Source organism: Zootermopsis nevadensis, unplaced genomic scaffold (assembly GCF_977971745.1).
Source record: "Zootermopsis nevadensis isolate Lab colony 2312 unplaced genomic scaffold, Znev_1.0 Znev_ptg000002l, whole genome shotgun sequence".
In the NCBI taxonomy this organism is placed as follows: Eukaryota; Metazoa; Arthropoda; class Insecta; order Blattodea; family Termopsidae; genus Zootermopsis; species Zootermopsis nevadensis.
This window is the reverse complement of record NW_028259134.1, coordinates 14,147,520-14,167,852: the sequence shown is the minus strand read 5'-3', so window position 1 is coordinate 14,167,852 and position 20,333 is coordinate 14,147,520. Positions and strand designations below refer to the sequence as shown.

At 34.3% G+C, this 20,333-nt stretch overlaps 1 protein-coding gene across 10 annotated transcripts in view; it reads right to left on the bottom strand.

The window, feature by feature from the left end:
* LOC110836619 (unconventional myosin-IXb) overlaps window positions 1–20,333 on the bottom strand; it is a 49,952-nt gene that overhangs the window by 29,195 nt on the left and 424 nt on the right. For 4 of the 10 annotated variants that reach the window (XM_022078009.2, XM_022078012.2, XM_022078013.2 and 1 more), the window contains exons 2-16: window positions 19,663–20,199; window positions 19,097–19,340; window positions 18,143–18,418; window positions 17,181–17,275; window positions 15,541–15,703; window positions 14,057–14,383; window positions 13,237–13,412; window positions 12,157–12,357; window positions 11,486–11,621; window positions 9,587–9,785; window positions 9,047–9,116; window positions 6,292–6,678; window positions 2,211–2,451; window positions 1,374–1,531; window positions 421–646 (exon numbers count right to left, since the gene is read on the bottom strand). In XM_022078009.2, coding sequence (XP_021933701.2) covers window positions 421–646; window positions 1,374–1,531; window positions 2,211–2,451; window positions 6,292–6,678; window positions 9,047–9,116; window positions 9,587–9,785; window positions 11,486–11,621; window positions 12,157–12,357; window positions 13,237–13,412; window positions 14,057–14,383; window positions 15,541–15,703; window positions 17,181–17,275; window positions 18,143–18,418; window positions 19,097–19,340; window positions 19,663–19,964 — 3,201 coding nt within the window. In that variant the 5' untranslated portion in view covers window positions 19,965–20,199. Of the gene's footprint in view, window positions 1–420; window positions 647–1,373; window positions 1,532–2,210; window positions 2,452–6,291; window positions 6,679–8,542; window positions 8,591–9,046; window positions 9,117–9,586; window positions 9,786–11,485; window positions 11,622–12,156; window positions 12,358–13,236; window positions 13,413–14,056; window positions 14,384–15,540; window positions 15,704–17,180; window positions 17,276–18,142; window positions 18,419–19,096; window positions 19,341–19,662; window positions 20,200–20,333 lie in introns of all 10 variants that reach the window. The other 6 variants (XM_087350305.1, XM_022078011.2, XM_087350292.1 and 3 more) reach the window with 5 other exon arrangements.

The following is a 20,333-nucleotide window of genomic DNA, read 5'->3' as shown; positions in this document are numbered from 1 at the left end:
TTGCTAGTGTCAATTGCCTGCTATTTTACTTATAGTAGAATACCATCTGAATACTCAATTAAAAATTTAATATGTTTTAAGGTTTACTAACAAGTCAATTAACACAAAATTAAATTCCATGCTTTGAAGGTTTTACTGTTTTATGTTATTCTTCGGTATATGGATGAACACTGAAGTAAGAGTTCATTGTAATCAAACTTTTAGGGAACTCACTTCACAAACATGCACTCCTTAATGTTTCAAATGTGAAGTTCTATAAAAAATATTTATAAAATGTCAAAAGTGCATGGTTAGTCATTAATCATAATAACAATCAGTCTGTTTATCAAATGCCAAGAGATGTGTTTAGATTATATGGTCAAAAGACAGCGACATATAAGTAGTTTCATTTATATGTTCACAGTGACAAAATTTACGCACCTGAATGAGAATCACAGCTTCCCGTAGTCGACGGAACCTCCGCTGTTCCAGCATAGCACGAGTCCAACGCTGAATTGCAACAATACTAGCCATAATTTGTTGATGTAGCCTGTAGTCCAGCTTCACCTTCTCAGACTCTCTCAAGAAAATTTTGCTGGTACCAAGCTGGTAGTTATCACGGTTCAAATTCAGGGTGAATAGGAAGTCACGAACATCTGCTTGAGAACTGTTTAAATGATAAGGCAAAAGAATACAGAAGAATATGTACAGCTCACAAGAGAGAAACAAAATTAAATGATTTAAAATATATGAATGCTACAATTACAATTAAATTCACATGCAAGCATGATGATTAGTAAATATGTATTAAGTTTAGTATATGTACACAAAATCCAAATTCATTGACCAGTCAGGACAAAATAAGTGTGATCTGTATAAGATCGATATTCATACAAAACTTCCATAATTCTGGCAAAATTGGTGAAGCTTCACTAAAATATTGTAACCATCTAGCTGGAATTAATTTAAATATAGACATAGTCATGACTTAACACTATCATTACAAGTGTACCAAGACTACTGCTTAATGTTTGCAGAAAAAATGTCAGGGAGTTGAAAAATTATGTTGTATTAATAATCCTGCTTGTGTACTACTCTCTTGACAGACTCCTGAATATACATCCAGTTCTCTGTAAAGAAAAATAGGCACAGTTGGGAATATAATATAATGGTTCTTCAAGAAATAAGGTATGGACTGCATTCAAGTGGTTCTGGATAGGGTCAAAAGGCAGGCTTCCATGAACATGGTGACAAATCTTCAGGCTGAATAAAAGCACAGAATTTTTTGTCCAGCTGAATAACTATTAACAGCTGAAGAAAAGGCCTGTATTATAGTTAGTTACTCAGAATGATATATTATAATAACCAATAATCAAGGCACAATTAACACATACCTAACTAGTCCTTTTGGTAACAGGATTCTATATAACTGTATAAATTCATCATATGTAAGCCGAACATTGTACCCAGCTTGTCGAATTCTCACTGTCTCAAGCATACCCGTGTAACGCAACTGGCGCTGAACTGTCTCTTCATCAAATTTGTTAGGAATCTGCAAAAAGTAAGAGTTCCATATTTACATTCAAGAAATGTTCACTAGTGAATGATGGTCTTCAAAACCTATAAATCAGTTTTGCCCAGCAATCACATTTTAAAAACATTTATGGGTACATCCTGCCAAATGCACTTGGAAGTATGGCAGAAAATTTAATAAATTTCCTTTATGAGCCTTTGCCTGAAGGAATAGAGAAATTTCCCAAAGCTTGTAACCTCAGAATTCCCACTTACTTATATACCCTTTAAGTCAGTTCAACAAATCTCATTACCAACACACTATACAAGACACAGAATAAATCTATTTACATGAATCCAAAATTTGAAACAACTTGCCTTTATACATAGTTTATTCTACCAACTGAGTAGTGATGTATTTATTTTGAAACAGAAACTGAAGTTTTCAATATTATTTAGACAAATGTAAGCTTCAAAGTGTAAAAATTCCATATCTGCTGCTGTACCTGTGATGTATCATAGTAACCTCTGCATGTTTTTTCAAAACAAAATGTTGTTGCTGCAAATATAATAAATTTTTAATATAGATTTGTAGGCTGGTAGAATGTACAATTTCTACCAGCACATGGCTGTGTAAACCTTTAAATATTCAGAAAATCTGCTTAGAGTTTCTAAAGATACTGTCAACTCATCTGTTCATTTGGAATACTATTACTCACCTTATGACTATTACTCTTTATACATCGTATGAAGAATGGATTAGCCTGGTTAAGTGTATCCATGAGGCTATGGAGAGACTGCTGAAACTGAGCAGTAACAGTGAGAGGCTGCTTTCTTGCCTTCCCAAGTTGCTGATTACTACAACCATAACTCTGGGTTCGTCCTGCCAGTGTCTTCACAGTTTGCAAGTTCTTCAAACCCTTTTTGCCTCGTTCCCTTGGTCGAAAGGACTTGTTTTTCCTGTTCAAAAAAATCAATACTAATTTTTAGGAAAGCATCACTCCAAAATACAAGGAATCTTACATTACAATCACACACAGCATGTAGTTATTATAATGCTATGAACCCAATACTGTGTAGGCAAAATTTCACAGTAAACTAATTTTAGATACTCTTATACTGAGTTATATTATCATTAACATTTGGCCATTTAGAACATAATGATGCAACAAATAAATAATGAAGGAAACAAGTAATATTTCACCAAAAATCACTAGCATTCTCTGTAACACAGGAAATTAGTGATATTGGACCAAAGATCACTGGCATTTTCTGTCACATTCATATAAAATTAATTCCAGATCCACAGGTCAAACTTGTTTAGAGAAGCGTGTCCTTTTGTTAGGACAACTAGTGGACAGTTTAAATGATTAAGAGTCGGTTAAAATTAGGCTTGGAACAAAGTAAAACTGTACATTCTGAAAATATATACACAGGCACTAAAGATTACTTTGAGTTTTTAGGGTAACTAACTAAAGCAACTATACATTTAGCAACTATATACAAAATTTGATTTGATACAAGATTTGTTATAAAGCTCCCTACGAGTTCAGTGTATTAATAAAATAAAAATTACACTAACAATTTCAGGTATCTTCCCAAATATTCCAAAAAGGGTTCTCACACCCTTTTATGAGATGATGTTAATGCTAAAGTGGGATGCCACACAATATTTGACAAGATCTCCAGTACTGTATAGTTCTAAGAATGTCCTATTATAATCCTCATGAGATGCATTCAATCTAAAGCCTACTTTTCACTCATCCTTGTTCTAGGAAGTTCTTTCAATATTTTGTAAGTACCATACTAGCATATTTTCTGCCCTGCTGGAATCTGGTTTGGTTTATTGCTGTTTTCCTAATTCCTGTTATTAAGTAAGCTAGGAAATTTGTGAGAGAAGTCACCTATTTATCATACTCTCAAAACTCCTATGAATGAAAAAAGAAAACTGTAATGCTAAGAGGAAGAAGAGGCTCCTTTTAAGTTTCCAAATGGCATAAACATAGTTCAACACAAACCTTTGCATGATATGGTATGTTACATCATTACAACACATAATTTGTTCAACTATTTTGAGGTCCTCAAAAGCATTTAACTAATTTAGACTGAAATTTTACAATTCTTTTCTGAATATTCTGTTTCAAATTTCATCACACAAGATATATTCAGAATCAAATAAGTTGCTTCTTTCTAAATTTCTAATCGATATTTCAAACTTCAATTAAGGTTGAAAAAGTCCACCAATATAATCTCATCACAACATCTGCACATTCCATACTGACAAACCTCCAATTATCCAGAATACAATAAAATGTGGCAATATAGCAAATTATGTGTTATTATTATGCCTATATATAAGAAAAATTCCCTCTAAGCCTATATCCACTAGTAAGGAAAGGGGAACATGATTTTTATGAGCAGCTAACATTTGTAGAAGCAACAGGACATGGCTGCTCTGAATGGTACAAGCATGCAACAGTAATTTGTTATCTTACAAACAGGAAATGAGAATGAGGATATTAATCACACCACAATACTCAAAAAATTATGATTGTATACCCATTTAACATATTTGTAAATACCTATAAGAGTTCATGCAAACAATCTTACAGATGGGTTTCATTGAGAATGTTCAATCTTACAAAACAAGTACAATGTTTCAAACAAACAGATAATTAAAAACACTCCTTTATATTCAAGCATCAATTTTAATAATAATGAATAAAACATACATCATAAATTACAAAACTTCCTCTGCTCTCTTTAAATGGAATGTATTACAGATAAGAGAACATTATGTGCAGTTTTAATTTCAGTATGTTTTTCTTGATGTGAAAAAACACTCACAAAGGGTATATCTAAAAATTTAAATCTTTGTGTAACATTCAACACATGGTTCAGTGAAATATCCTCAAAGCAATTGCAAATTTCCTTGCTGATCACTGTGGACTTCTGAGAACAGCTCTTCTTACATTTTCAGTACTGTCTACAGTTATGGTACCCTATTTCACATAACTTCTGAACCCATAGCTTAACTGTGTTGCGAGCAGGAATACCATCATTATAATTTATGTTAAAATAGCAATGAAACAAACTGTGTTTATAAAATGTTTTGTAACATACTTCGTTATGTTAAAATAAATACAGTAAAAATATTTTTTTAAGTTATTTTCATTTCAAAACTGTCAGGTTTCTGTGCCACGATCTGTAACAATTTAAGTTGGTAAGGGTGAGAATGGACTTCACCTTCTTCAAGGTAGCCTTCAGTTTGTAACACACAATTCCTGACAGAAGCTTATATAAACAATATAAAGCAAAGAGTTTATAAAATAAAACTCTAAAATGATAATAGAAGAGGAAACAAAAATAAAGTCGATTTTAAGCCTTCACAGAAGTCTGATGTTCATGCTGTATCTACTTTTAAACTAAGGCACAATGCAGATTTTGGCTGTATTGTCAACATTTTAAAGTTCATTACTGTTTCCATAAGGACTTAAAGATAAAGACAATGAGAATCACCATATTATCAACAACACAACCCATACATAAAGAGTGCCACCCATCACCTAAATACAGTATTCAGATTAAAGAAAAGAACTGTAAGGATGGGAAAGAAAAGTAAAACCTATCACCAAATAACCCCAAAGCCAAATATTAGTGACAAAACAAATCCCAAACAGAAACAAAATAGCAATTTTTTGTGTACTGTATCACAATATAATATCATAGTTACTGGCCATCACCTAGTCAACTGATATAAATAACTGAAGAGCAACTATTCACATTCATATTTCATAGCTCAAAACTCCAGCAGCTGACACAGAACTTTCTATTCCTTTGAAAATAGAACAAACATGATTAAGTAACAGCCCTATTTATAACAAAGTGCTTGCACCAGATTAAACTTTGCCAAAACAATGGAATCAAACTTAAAGATTGTAAAATCAGAGCCTAATTATTATCTCCTGCCATATCAAATTCCATACATAATGTTTAATATTAATAACACAAAAATAAAAATTTACATGACCAAAATTCTGCTATTTTCCATTATCACAGAACTCACCTTAAAAACTGAAAAATTTTCATACACGCAAACAAACAAATTTTAAGAAAATAATCCTTTATTGAAAATAACCAAGTCTTCATTTACCTGAACTACTATCTACGAATTATGAGCCGGCATACATCAGTCAGTATAGTGACCGGCTACAGACTGGATGACAGGGGTTCGATCCCCAATGGAGGCAGAGGATTTTTCCTCTGCATCCAGACCAGTTCTGGGGCCCACCCAGCCTCCTATCCAATGGGTACTGGGGTCCTTTCCTGGGGGTAAAGCGCCACCAGGGCATGATGCTGACCACTCACCCCATCTAGTGCCAAGGTCAAGAATGTGTAGGCTCTATTCCCCCCAAACGCCTACATGGCATACAGTGGGACAGCTTTACTTTACTTTTACTATCTATCAATTTATGGAGAAAATAGCAGAAATATGTATGAAAGAGACAACAATGTAGTGCTGCGCACCAAGGCTGCTTTGGAAAATCTCTGAAAGTGCTGAAGTTAGATTTAATAGCATCCAAACTCTGCATTACCAAGAACTTCGATTTTATCATGTACCATACACTTCATAGCAAATTTATAATAGTTGCTTTTGAGTTGTAAGTCAGCATGTCTGAAGTAAACAAGGCTTACCACATCATTTTTAGTCACATTAATGCCCACTTCCAACAATGCATGCTACAAGATGCACAACTTCCTCCACCAATGCTCCTACCAGGAACGAGAAAATTTACGTACATGACAATCTGATTTGCTCGTTCCAGAACTTTAGCTTCATCTGGACACAGTACTCTCTCCAGTGCGCCTTGCTGTCGATTCAAAGAGTCTCTCCTGGTTTGTGTGGATTCCTGAGTACCTGTCTCAGTGCTAATCATTGGTGTTACACTATCACACAATGGTAAAGATGGTGCTTCTCTGACAAAGGAGAACTCACTCTCAATTCGTTGTTGAGGATTTGTTGTGTTGGTGTTGCGGAACTGTGGCCATGATAATCGATTATGGCTGTTACCTGGGCTTGTTTGTAATCCAACCTGAGATTCGCTGTTATTTGTGCTTCGTTGTTTCTGACAGCCATATGACAATCGAGATGAGCCACTAACATTGCTGTTATGTTTTGGTGAAAAGCTGGAAAATGTTGGTGTACTTTTTGATGTAGGCATAAAATATGTAATACATTTGTAGTCAACAAAACATAATTTACATATAAACAGCTATTGAAACTACCAATAAGCTTGCTCAGAAAGTGTGAGGTTACAGCACAGATGGCAAAAAAAATTTAGAACACATTCCTGGAGTATGTTAACACTATTGGATTGGCAACAAGTTGTTATCAGTACGGGGTTTTAGCTATTTATTAAATCTCTGATCCTCCTAAAGCAGTAAATTTAAAAGGGCTGTGGTCCTTTCAAGTAGTAAAACAGTGTACTCTCATTTATAATACGGATACAAAATAAGATGAAACACAAGTGCTAATATTTAAAAAGAATGGGTAAAGGGTTAAACAACTTTGTTAAAGAGAACATAAATTTCCTTCATCAAACATCTTTCCATTTTATATGGGTCAACAGAAAATCAACATTTGATATTAATTACTTAACCATTACACAATGAAGCTGATGAACCTATGGACGGAAAATACACAAATGAAAGTACTATCTGAAGCACACACACACTGTAAAATATGAAACACTATACTACACAACCTGCCAAGACACTACTGTAACTATGATATACAGAAACGCTGATTTGACATGATTTTACCCTTCGAATAAATGCTGTAACACAGCATTATTTCCAAGAACGATTTATGGAATCCATCAAATGTCATAATAATGTTCTCAAAATACCAAAAAACAATAAAATAAAAAAAAATAGCAAGCACCTCCCTGATCAGGTTTAGGACTGACTTGCAGATCAGCCTGTTCTTCACTTATTTTGACAGAGTGAATGAAGGCAGTCAGTATCTTGCATTGGCAAATACAGTACCACCTACAAATCACAGTAGAAACCAGCCCATCTGACAATTTTATAAATATGATCAATGACCACTAGAGAGAAAACAGAAGAGGACATAAGAGAGGATACAGAAGAATGCACAAGGACTTGTCACAGGACAACATACTGCTGGAAATTTCAAGCATGACGACAAACATTTCAACTATCATTTTCTCATTCTTTCAAGTAATTCTGATGTTTTAAGATAGAAAAATAAATTTACACTTTTGAGCATCTATCTTAAAACTTGTAAATAATAATTGATAAAAGCTTACAACGCCACACAAACTAACACATGGACTCAACTAGTGTAACTTCAACAACAGTTTTTGCATTTCACCTTAATTACGTCACAGGTTAATCAATGGCGGAAGTTTGTTGAAAATCAGGCTTTCTATTTCCAAATAATGAGCAGACACACATATTCAGTTTCTATAAAGAGAATCAATGATCAGGATTTCTTTCATTCATTGGACATTAAATACTCGATCACATTTCAATTTACACCACCCTCTCCTAGCACCACATAGTAAACAGACCCCACAAGGTGGGAGAACAGTGTATCACAACTTCATTAAGATAGCAATTCTACAAAATGTAACATGACCCCAATCAGTCAGAGACATACATACAGCTATGGAAGTTGAGAATGTAACTGATAGCAACTTGTTGAAAGAAAATTATAACATTCAAAAACAAGCATCTTCCTGCATACATAATACACATTTTCTGGAATCATTCATCTTACCTTTCTTTAAAAAAAAAAAAATCTCCAGATAGTGCAACAACCAGTAAACATGTAAGTATATTACAGGCAACACTATGAGGAGACACATAACATACCAAGTTAACCAAAAACACAGTCAAGCCAGCAGTCCGTGAACACATAACAGTATATTTATTGTAGGGTAAAGAATGTGAAAAAAATAAGAACTAAAACTTAAAACACACTGCAAGGACTTGGATAACAGTGACCGAAGGTACGATCACTTACGCAATCCTGTTAATCGTAAGATTCACTGCAGAAACTGTCACTAGATGGCTAAGAGGAAACAAGAAATCCTATTTAGTGGCTATACAGATATATATTTACTGCATAAATAAACTTGAAGGTGTAAAAATTATATCAAATATGATGCCCATACTCTGATATAATTTGAGTTTCTTTTTTGAAGTGACACTGCTATAAACCCAAGCACTGGGTCCCATAAAGATTGTAAAAGATTTAGAAATAAACTGCATATATAACTAATATTCATACATAAAAGTACAAAATTCCATCTGTGGCATAATATATGTTTATTTTAAGTTTTTAATATGCTCTCAGCCACATAGGTTATTAAATTTTCTCTCTTCAATATGAGGTAGGCCAAATGCAAACTTTCCTCTAGGCACATACTAAAATTCAAAAACAGTGCACAACCCATTTGACAAACACAATACTAGTCACACAAGCAATACATATGAAGAATAAATAAATACAAATGTAAATTCTCACCTGATCAAATTCTCGTTTGGAGTGTGGTTTCTGTAACGGCTCTGTATTGCACTTGGTTTATTGCCATCTGCTGAAAAAGCACATGTAACATTCACTACAGGAAACCTCTTTTAAGTAAAATAAGAAGTGACTCGCCAGGACTGTGTCATGAAGAAATTACATACTTAAACCTTAGAGACTGAAATGGACATAAATATCCTGTGAAATGTTTTACTGCTGGCCAAAAGGGACATAAATGTCCTGCCATGTCATGATATTACAACTTTTATACATTCAAATGAACAGTGCCTCATATGTCTGAAATGTTTCAAAGGCCACACATGTTGCCAGAGAACCATCCACTTTATGGGGTGGGGTTTCTCAGGGACAGCCTCCTGAAATTTGTTTTATGATTCTCTGCACTTTAAAGCATTTAAATGCCAATTTAATCTGTCTGTAAGGTTGCACATAAAGATCTTAATTCCCGTATTTTAAGGTCAACAGACAAGTAACGGGATAAACACAAGTGTCATTTCTTACCGTAGTTAAGTGAATTCTCACCTCTGCACAGCCTGTGCTTTCTACCGGCTTCATGAAAAGCAAAATATCCCCGGAAGAATGCTCGAACAATGGCCCATCGAAACACAGCTACAGGATCTGCTCCAACCAATTCTCTCACAAATGCCATGCTACTGTTTTTCAAAACACCAACTATATCCTGACGCATCAAGTCCAGGTTCTTCTCCCTCATCTCCAACACCTGCCAAACATCAAAAGTTATACTTTAAAATTATTATAAGTTATATTTATTAAAATTACCATTACTATACTTGTACACACTGTTATGTAGGTGCATACAGACTGCACCCTGTCTTCAGGTAAAAACCAGCACTTTAATTTCCATTATAATTTCCTTTGAATTTTCATCAGCTCCTGAACTGCCATTCTGATTCAAAACATACCAATTTTTCATTTGGTGTAGTTCACAATTCATACAGTTCTGATGACATTTATTTTCAGACATCATCACTTTTGCTTTATGTATTAGTCCCAGTTACGATATCATGTTTATCAAATGCAGTAATAAGAGTAAATATTGTGTGGTCAATACAGGTTGTCTTCACAGATCATGTCACATATTTTCAGCATTTCATGGGAAAGGAATGAGGAAAAAGACAATACTGAATTTCCTGATTAAAGCTTTGAAACACAAGTGTCATCTATATATAAACATATATGGACAATGCACAATTAACACAAAGTTTTAAATATATTTTCTTCTGTTATGAGAACAGAATGTGTAAAAAATATTATGACAATTTTTAATTTCCTACACAGATACAAAATAAGTACAATTTTTTACATCTGTTTATCATAGAACATCAGAAATTTTGTTATTCTGACTTTATTTCAATAGCCTCTACGAACTTAATCTTAATGCTTTTTTTAATCCAGTAAACAATGTACACTAAAACATAATTATAAACTTTAATTAATAAGCCCAAACTGGCCAATATAGTCTACAGTTATCACAGATCTTAATGTTTATGAACATTTTAATGTAAAAGATGAAGAATAAAGTAATATTCATCATGTCATATCATATTGTGTCTGTGTGGGCACGTGTGCATATGTTTATATATATATATATACTATTACAAGTAACTAAGGTTGGAAACATCCCTGAAGATGACTAAAACCCCGATCAAACCATTTAGTATCTAATAAACAGAATTTTAGACCACAATCACCATTTGTTCTTCATAATGTCTATAATACATTGAAAAATTAGACAAATTATTATAAGTGCAACAATTTTAAGTGAACCAAAATATAAATATATGCCAATAATTTTGACAAAAAATGATGCTGATGACGACAACGATAACAATGAAAACAATCTTATTTTTAATAATTATATTATTCCTGTACACATGTGCAATCTTATTTTTAATAATCATCTTATTCCTGCACATACGTGCACACGCATGTGCATGCACACACACACACACACACACACACACATATATTTTAGCTAAAATCCATTATCTCCTCCTAACTGATTCTGATCAAACTGCATGTAATGTCACCCCACCTAACAGACTAAAAGAGCAAACAGCTCACTGCAAGCACTCATGGCAATCACAGGCTTGATGAAGAAAATGTAAATTTGCAGTATGATGTCTTTCAGACTCACAGTGCCACTTATTTCAGCAGTTCTCTTCCTTTTTCATATTTTACATGGCTACTGTTAAACATTAAAGAAATCCTTAGGCCATTCAGTGTGTTCAAAAATCCCTTTTCATACAATTTTTCACTGTAGTATTTATAACTCCAAAAATCACAAGTCTTATCTCCCTCAAATTTTGATTCTTGCTATACACTTTAAAATTATCTTCCATGTCCTAATATTAAAAGTAATTCAAACAAAATGGAATGAATACACACAATAAATTTTACCTGATACTTGACTTTTCCAGCATAATGCCTGACAATAAATGCTGCTTCCCTCCTTTGTGGAATTTCATAGAAGTTATTTTCTTTGTGGACAGAGTTGAATTTCTGTAGCAGTGTTTCATTTGTTGCTCCAGGAAAACTGAAAGGAATGGTATGGAGCTATAGAGTGAGCAATATGCTAGATTTACCCAAAACATAAACCAGAAAAAACACAAAGACATGGTATCAACCCATTTTCTGCAGAAAAAAATTTCATACGAAACTGAAGGTCAAAGGCTACAGAAGGTAACAATAAAACCAATGAGAGTTACACACATCTGAAAAGCATTTTGGCAGCTTTTAAACAAGCCCAACATGAGCTATGTAGATTGTACAGATCAATATTTATAATAATTTTTAGTGAAAACATGTAAACAAATAATTTTTTGTAACAAGTTTTACACCCCTGCAACACAAAAGCTGAACAACATAAGGTGCTGAAATTTCGTCAGAATACTATTTTCTATGGAATGTACAAGCTCAACAACTTATCCTGAAATCTGAAAAGGCTGGACTCTGGTCTGTGATGAATTTACATACAATGAATTTAAAGTTAATTTCACAGCACAAATATTTGACGAAAGTCAAACATCATAGAAAGTGGGTTAACTAGTCATGTTCAAACGCATACTCACTTGCACTGATCATCCAACAAGCAGAGCAAGCCATTGGGTTTTCCTTCAATCAGCTGCAAGCAGGCTGTATTGTCCATGAAATCAATGTTTGTCCAGCGGATGCCTTCCTTACGATATTCTTCTTGTTCATACTTAAAAACATGCTGATTAAAATAATACTGCAGATGCTCATTAGCATAGTTGATACAAAACTGTTCAAAGCTAAAAAAGAACACAATAATATTTACATTAAAATAAAATTCTTGTATCACATTCAGACTACTGAAAGATCTTTCACAAGATGATTACTGAGTAATTAAGTGTTTAAGGAATGGAAGGCAGTAAATGTTGCCTAATTTAAGGTAATACCCTGGAATTCACATGTAAAAACTGAGAACAGCTATCAAAAACATCAATCAAGATAGCTGGTATCTGAGCCAAGATTTGAATCTGCAACTTCCCAAATATAAAACAAGTGCTAAACATTCAATACCTAAATGTGAAAAAATAACTTAAAAGTTAATCCCTCAGAAAAGATCCCATACTTCATTGCCTAAGACTGAATGAGGGTTTGTCAATCCAGAAAATTTATACAGCCTTAACATTTCAGAGATGATAATAATATTGTCTTTGTAATAAATCCATTGATGACAATTTTCAGTAAATACACATTACAAGAAGAGGATCACTCATCTACAGTCTGGAAATATCCAGTGTTCATGCCAATAAGCAGTGTATAAACTGATAATGTAATAACCTGAAATAAAGCTCTACCTCCCTTCTCAAGTACACACAGGTGTAAAAACCACAACAGACAGCAAGAGAAAATGAAACAACACTGGTTTATGATCATGTTACCCACAACACAAACCAAAATCCTCTTTACAGAATGATAATAATAACTATTAATGAAGTGCTTCGTGATTCTTTTGGAGATTAATAACTTTAAAATAACAACAGTTCATTTTATAATTAACTGTTCTACAAATAAACATCTTTAAAGGACGCCTATAAAAGCTACACAATAATCTCATTAAGCACTTTCTTTTGACAACAATCAGTAAGTAATAACAGATGAATAGGAGCTTTTGTTCATATTACCTGTTGCACACACCAAAATCCTCAAAACCAAAAATATCAAGGACTCCTATTGAATTTCCTTGATGGTCTCGAAGTGTATCCTTCTTGGACAGCAAAGCATGGTTTACCTGGAGAACAATCCAGTCAAACAGAGCTCCATACAGGCACTTTGCCATTGCATCACGAGCAGCTACAGCCTGCAACATACAAAATCAGTGCAAAAAAGTCATATCAACTTCAAATGTAATGTTATGCTTTCAGCAGTGATTCTCTGAGGTCTGCGACGATGGGTGATTCATTACATGGAATACTATGTTGGAAAATGTGTAGTACACTAGCCACTAGACCCCCCCCCCCTCTAGTGGCTAGTGTACTAGCCTAGTTTTCAAAAAGTCCCAGGCCTGATCACAACAGATGTTACTAATATAAAAAAGGACAAAAAATAAATTATAGTAGCTAGTGACTTGGGGATGGGAACAATTCCAGCTCCTGAAATGTCATATATACCTCAGACAGTGAACAATGTCCAACATTGTTACCTTACAGAACTTAACAGCAAAACATGACCAAGAATACATACTAAGATATATAAAATAATGACTTTCTTCCTCTTTTATTTTAAATATCAGTTTCCTATTGACTTATAAAACCAGTTATCAGTTACAAATTGTATAATTTAAATTGTTAATTAGTAATCTGAAAATCTTCTGTAATTTGCTGAAACTTATTTCTGAATATTTCTGTTAAACAAGAAAACAAATACAGTTAGAATGAACAACGCCCAGACCGAATCTGGGTACCACCTAAAACACATGTCAACATTATCATTTAGGTTACTCACTTCAGGCAGCCTATAGTTGATCACAAGTGTCTCTCCAGAAGCTCTGGCCCTCTTTGCTGTAAGAGCCTGAAGAAGTGTCTCCTGTTTAACCCGTAGCAATTCTGAGATGAGGAGGACTACCTCAGGATTTCGTACACCCACTGCCTCATCATGATGGTACGCTGACTTGCGAGGCTGGAACTCCACATTTCCCAAAAGTAAAACAGCTGATAAAACAGCAAATAGTCGCCGTTGTTTCTCTGGGGTGAAGCCAACCATTTCCATTGACTGTTTTAGTCGAGAGAACTCATAGTTTTCATCAACATTTTCCAAGATGTAGCAACCACTCTACAAAACATAAATATATGTGATATATGTAAGAAAAAAGTGCCTTTACAATAACTTCAAATTACAGTTTTATAAACATATAACACTCAATTTTATATTTTCTTTCCATATTCATTAACCTTTTTACTAATATGGATTGCAAAAGTTTTAAAACATAGAAGAACAGTTGTGAACTGAACAGTTCTGGAAAGGTAAAGAATACTGTAATGTCAGTCTTACATGAAGATTTCTGTCTTCTGGGTTGTTGCGATATATTCATCGCCCTGATGACGGAGGCAGTATGACCTCTGAAACGTTGGTTAGCATCGACCAGACTACACAGCGCAACAACCCAGAAGACAGAAATCTTCATACTCATCGCCCTGATGACGGAGGCAGTACGACCTCTGAAACATTGGTTAACATCGACCAGACTACACAGCGCAACAACCCAGAAGACAGAAATCTTCATACTCACCGCTGCGAAAACATCAAATCTTTCAAACTTACATGTTTGTCAATATACTAATTTCTTTTAGGCTGACAATAATAATCATATCACACAAACTTCAACTGTATAAGTACTGTATTGAAATGTGTGTAAATGAAATATACAGAGTTTCAAACACTTGGAATAGGATGATTATACACTAACACACAACCTACTGGCACATATATTTTCAACGGTGAAAGAGTTAAGTAATGAAAAAGAACTTCACAATATCAAGTGTCTGTTTCTGTGTGTGTGTCCCGTAAATTTAAAAAGGTGTAATATATTACACAGTATAATTTAAAAGAGACACAGAATGGAACCAAATACATTACTGTTGTTGTTGAACTTAATCATTAATTTTAAGTTAACTTTGAGGAAAGTACCAGGGGATATGGAAAGAAGTGACATGAGTTCTTAACCCTATAATGGATAGTTAGCTTCATGCACTAACTGAATTTGTCTCTAGGAAACAACCTACTAAGCCCACTTGATAGGAAAATGGCTAGATCACACAGTAACTGTGGATATGGCAGTTATAAGAAAAATAAGAACAGTGAAAATTAAATTTCAACCAAAGATGTTCAGTCCACAGATTGTCTCTTTACTAAGCAAGTTACCTTTACAGCTTTAAATCAGAACTGGCAACAGTCTAATAGATCTTGGCATATATGAGTTTATAACAAACCTTGCTAAGATAGTTGTAATTCTCAGTCTTCTGAAGATGAAGCAATTGCTTCTCTGATTCAGATGCTCCTGCCAGCAAGTAGTAAAAAACGTGATAGTTTCGTTCATTGCGTCCTTGTGAGCATATGCGTGACTTTTCTAGAAGATATTTTTGAACAACAGCTCTATAAACAAACATAAAAAAGTACATTAACATAAGTTTAATCACTACTTTAAATTATTTTTCCTTAAGTTTCCACAGAAGTGATAATGCAACGCATCTTCATTTTTTAGTTTCTGTGAGCTTTGTGCCTAAAAAATACAAAGAAATATTATTTGTAATGAAACTGAAGTGTCTAGTGAATTCTGTAATATTATACAGACTAATTGCTAATACCATGGCATCACATTTAATTAAAAATATCGCCCTTCTGGATTTGTTGCAGTTTCCAAAAACTGACAGTAAAATTTTTACAAAATATTTAATAAAAGAGAAAAAATATGAAATGCAATTGTAAGCAATTTTGTATTTACACGTGTAAACTCCTCTTTCAACTACCTTGCCTGCATATGTAGTTTTCTCTTAATTTTTCCAAATTATTCTTCCAATAAACATTTACTGGGTAACAACATTTTCTGAAAATTAGTTCAGCCACTAATACATCTTAGGACCTACCATGTCTGTAACAGTGCTCAAAGGCTTTCTGTTCTTGTTGTTGCTGTTTGATCTGTTCCTTGCCTTGCTTTTATTTAAGTCATTAATTTAAGAGTGATAAGCCTTAGTGTCATATTTCAGACTATCACCAAGTAGTATGAATCACTTTTGTAACTTTAAAAAATGTGAGGGTTTGGGGTTTGGTCAATGACATGCAATGAATACTGAAAAATTTTAACATACTGAAGAGAACAAAAATCCAGGATTCCATAAATTGAAATACTAACACCAGTTTTTTAACAAAGTAATTTAATTTTATGGTTTACTCAACAATTCTGTCAGTAGCTTTCAGCTTCTAACCCAAGATTCAGACAACAATATTCCTTATACACTGATCTCTTCAGATGAATCATGCCAGACACTGCTTTACACCATGGTTCAAACATATAAAGAAATTCTGAACTATGGTTATGCAGTTATTCATAGCTAAGACTTGTTCACTCAATGGAGACGAGACCAACTTCAGAAGCTGATGGTCACTTTGCTGGTAAAAATATTTCCTACCTAAAGTTTTATTACCATATTAACAAGAATTCACACACCATCACACCTTATTTCTTTAACATTCACTTCAAAATCATCCTAGCATTTATGACTAGGACTTCCAAGTAGTCTCTTTCCTTTATTTATTCAAAAATTTCAAAATCTCTGAGATGACAATGAGTTCATTTGCAAAGATTTGTGATTATAAATAGAATAAAAGTAATATACTTAATGAAAAACATTCTTAAACATCTTTGGAAATAGAAGACAAAGTACAGTTAGTGCTACGAATTTAAAAGATAAATTTAGCTTTGTCTGAAGCTCCTATATCTCACCAGAAAGACACATCTCACAGTTTGAGAAATAATGGTTCAAACAACTAATATATATAATCTACATGATTCACACTCAATCCACGGTTTAAAAAAACACCCTGAATCTAAAACAATTCTTTATGAGCTTACCCATGAACCATTCCATTCTCCTTATAATTGACCTGGATGAACTTTCCAAACCTGCTTGAATTGTTGTTATGTGATGTTTTTGCATTTCCAAAAGCCTGAAAAATATATAAATTAAAATTGAATTCAACCGTAACCTTCTTATAATATAGCCTATTTTACAAACACGACTCTGAGAACTACGATTATTATTACATTTGATACAGGGAAAAGGCTGCTACCTAAATACCTTGGGTTCAGCTAATTTGACTGTTAATACGTCTGATTGTGTAACAGTCAGCTGAGTAAAATTATCACTCAACTTAGACCCTAAGGCTAGCATTATACCATGACATTACAAAGCAGACCCATCAAATTCAAATACACTTACAGGCCAATTTTACAATCTCCCTTTGTGGCCCAAACTGCATTATCACAAAAAGGAAAAATGGGCTCCAACTATTCTTTCAATCATACACGACTTGAACAATATTTATTTAATTATAGGTTATTTAACAATGATTTTTCAGTATCACAGACTTTTTACTTCTGTTGTAATCAATCCTATGATTGGTTGGCAGCAGCTTGAGCTGCTGGTGCTTGGGAAATCCTGAGGATCTTTAATGCGGTGGATTCCCCTTGCCTTCTGCATCACAGACTATACAGCATCAAATGAGAGGATGAGAATGAATAATGAACTGGAAAGGATGTGAAAGACAGTGGTCATAGCCTAATTTCAGGTATTATCATGACATCTGCTTGACGGATTGAGGAAAACTGCAAAAAAACCTCAGTCAGGATAACTGGTCTCCAGGCCAAGATCTGAACCTGGAACCTCCCAAATACAAAGCAGGAGAGCACACCACAGCATTTGGTTTCAACAAGATGAGGCAGAGGTGGATATTAATAATGTGCTAAGTAATCAAGACATTTGCTCCTGAAGCCGAGCAACCAAAAAAGATGTAATTATCAGGTAAAATACTTACCTCAAGTACAGGTCCTGCACTTAGTATGGTTTGCTCCACTCCACTGCCGTAACTTCCTTTCTGGCTGAGAGCTGTCAGGTGGTGCAGAAGAAAATTGGTGCTCTCCGTCTTCCCACTACCACTCTCGCCACTAATTACTACGCACTGGTTTCGTCTTTCCTTTAGCATACAGTGATATGCTGCATCCGCAACAGCAAAGATGTGTGGGGGAAGTTCTGGCCCTAACCTTCGGTTCTGGTATAACTTTACATACTTGGGGTTGTAAATTGGGTGAAACTGAAACAAGAAATAAAACATTTTTCACTTGGGTTTTCCTGTGATTACAGCAAATTAACACAAGTACACAAATCAAAATTTAAATCCATGATGTGTTATTGTTATAACTTTCTTTGTTTCAAACACGGAACACTATGTGCTAAATGTTTCATGTATGCTGAATAATGTAACTGACACCGTCATAAATCTCAGCACCAAAATGCATGGCTGTATGTCAAATTGCCTATTGCATGGTGGTGGTACATAATATCATTATCAAAACTTGATATGCAAATAGAGTATCAGAGCACAGTCTAACTACACTAACTTCTGTGCACAGTATTGTCTGTCTAGCATTGATGTGTCGACAAATCTGTTTACTCTCATCAGTCTTCATCCACATACCTGACAGGCCTCAGACCTTGTCAGCCATCAAATACAGCTGGGAAGGTAGTGCAATTAGATTGTCTAAATCATGTCTAAACATTTTTTTAGATAAATAGCTTATGCAAGAATTAAATGAAACTTGGTAACATGTTTAATCTGATTATTTAATTCCAACCTCTACATACTATTCAATAAAATGGCTGCTGGACACAATTTGGAAACACTGAAATTACTGTATAACTCATCAAGATTTAACTTTTGCTTGAGACATTATAAACATCATAAGTACTGTACTCTCATACATGTACTTACCTTGAATGGGTTGACAGCAATAAGGATTGAGCCAACATATGTATAAATATGACCAGCAATAAAGCGTGCTCGAAGATTGTCCAACAGAACAAGCTCATTAAGATCTGGCAACTGACATAAATCAGGATACTCTCGGTCTTTGGGCTGATACAGGAATCTATAGAAGTAGTCTCTTATGAGTTGTGGATCCATTGTGAAACTATCAGTCCACAGAGAGTCAATCAGTTTCTCACGAAGATAAAACCTTCAATAAAAATAATAGGGTTAGGCAATATATTTAAAACACGGCAACCTGTTACCCATTTTACACACACACACACACACACATATATATATATATATATATATATATATACACACACACCCCCCCTAGATATGAGTTCTTCTGGATCTTAGTGCTGTGTAGACTCGTCAGCAGATGCCTGATGAAATCTACATGGTGCCAAGACCCAGAAGAATATCATCATGGTCATGTAAACCTCAATTCTCATAAATATTAATTAAGTTCAATATACTGCAACTTCATATGAAATAAAAATGACACTACTTAAAACAAAATAAGTTACCTATAATACTCTTGCTGTGAGTGTAATATCTTTGGCCACAGCAACATCAGAGCTACAGGAGACTCTGTGGGACCTAGACGACGTTCTTTACATTCTTGACCTACTGAATCCCCTATCACCTCAGCCAATTCATAACTTCCGCCTGGACTATCTGCCAATGACAGTCTTTCCACAATGCATGATACAATCTCTTCTGAAGTTGTCTGCTTACTGGCTTCAACTGAGAGTGCCTCATAATGCTGTGATAGAGCGCCCACAAACACCTGTACAATATATCGGTTATTTTCTGTGCCTCCAGACATTCTTAATGTACACTCAGACTACATACAATGATTCTCTTGGTTCTGGGCTTTTTCTATTCCATACTTTTTAGGTGAATATTGCACATTTTCTCCTTGCACTTTGTGCTGCATCAATAATTTACATCGGAATGTCTTCTGTTAACACACATAGTAGAAATGTTTTTGATCCTTTATGTGATATGCCAGCCTTTAGAGACCTTCAAATCCTCTGAGGGCATTATCCTGAAGACACATGCTGTTGAAACAAACATATTTTCAGCTATAGTCACAAATGCAATTTATAGCATAAATACACCCCAGTTTAGACCCTAGGTATTAACTGTCAATGCTAATGGTATAATTTTAATCAAGTTACTCAAGCAAATGTCA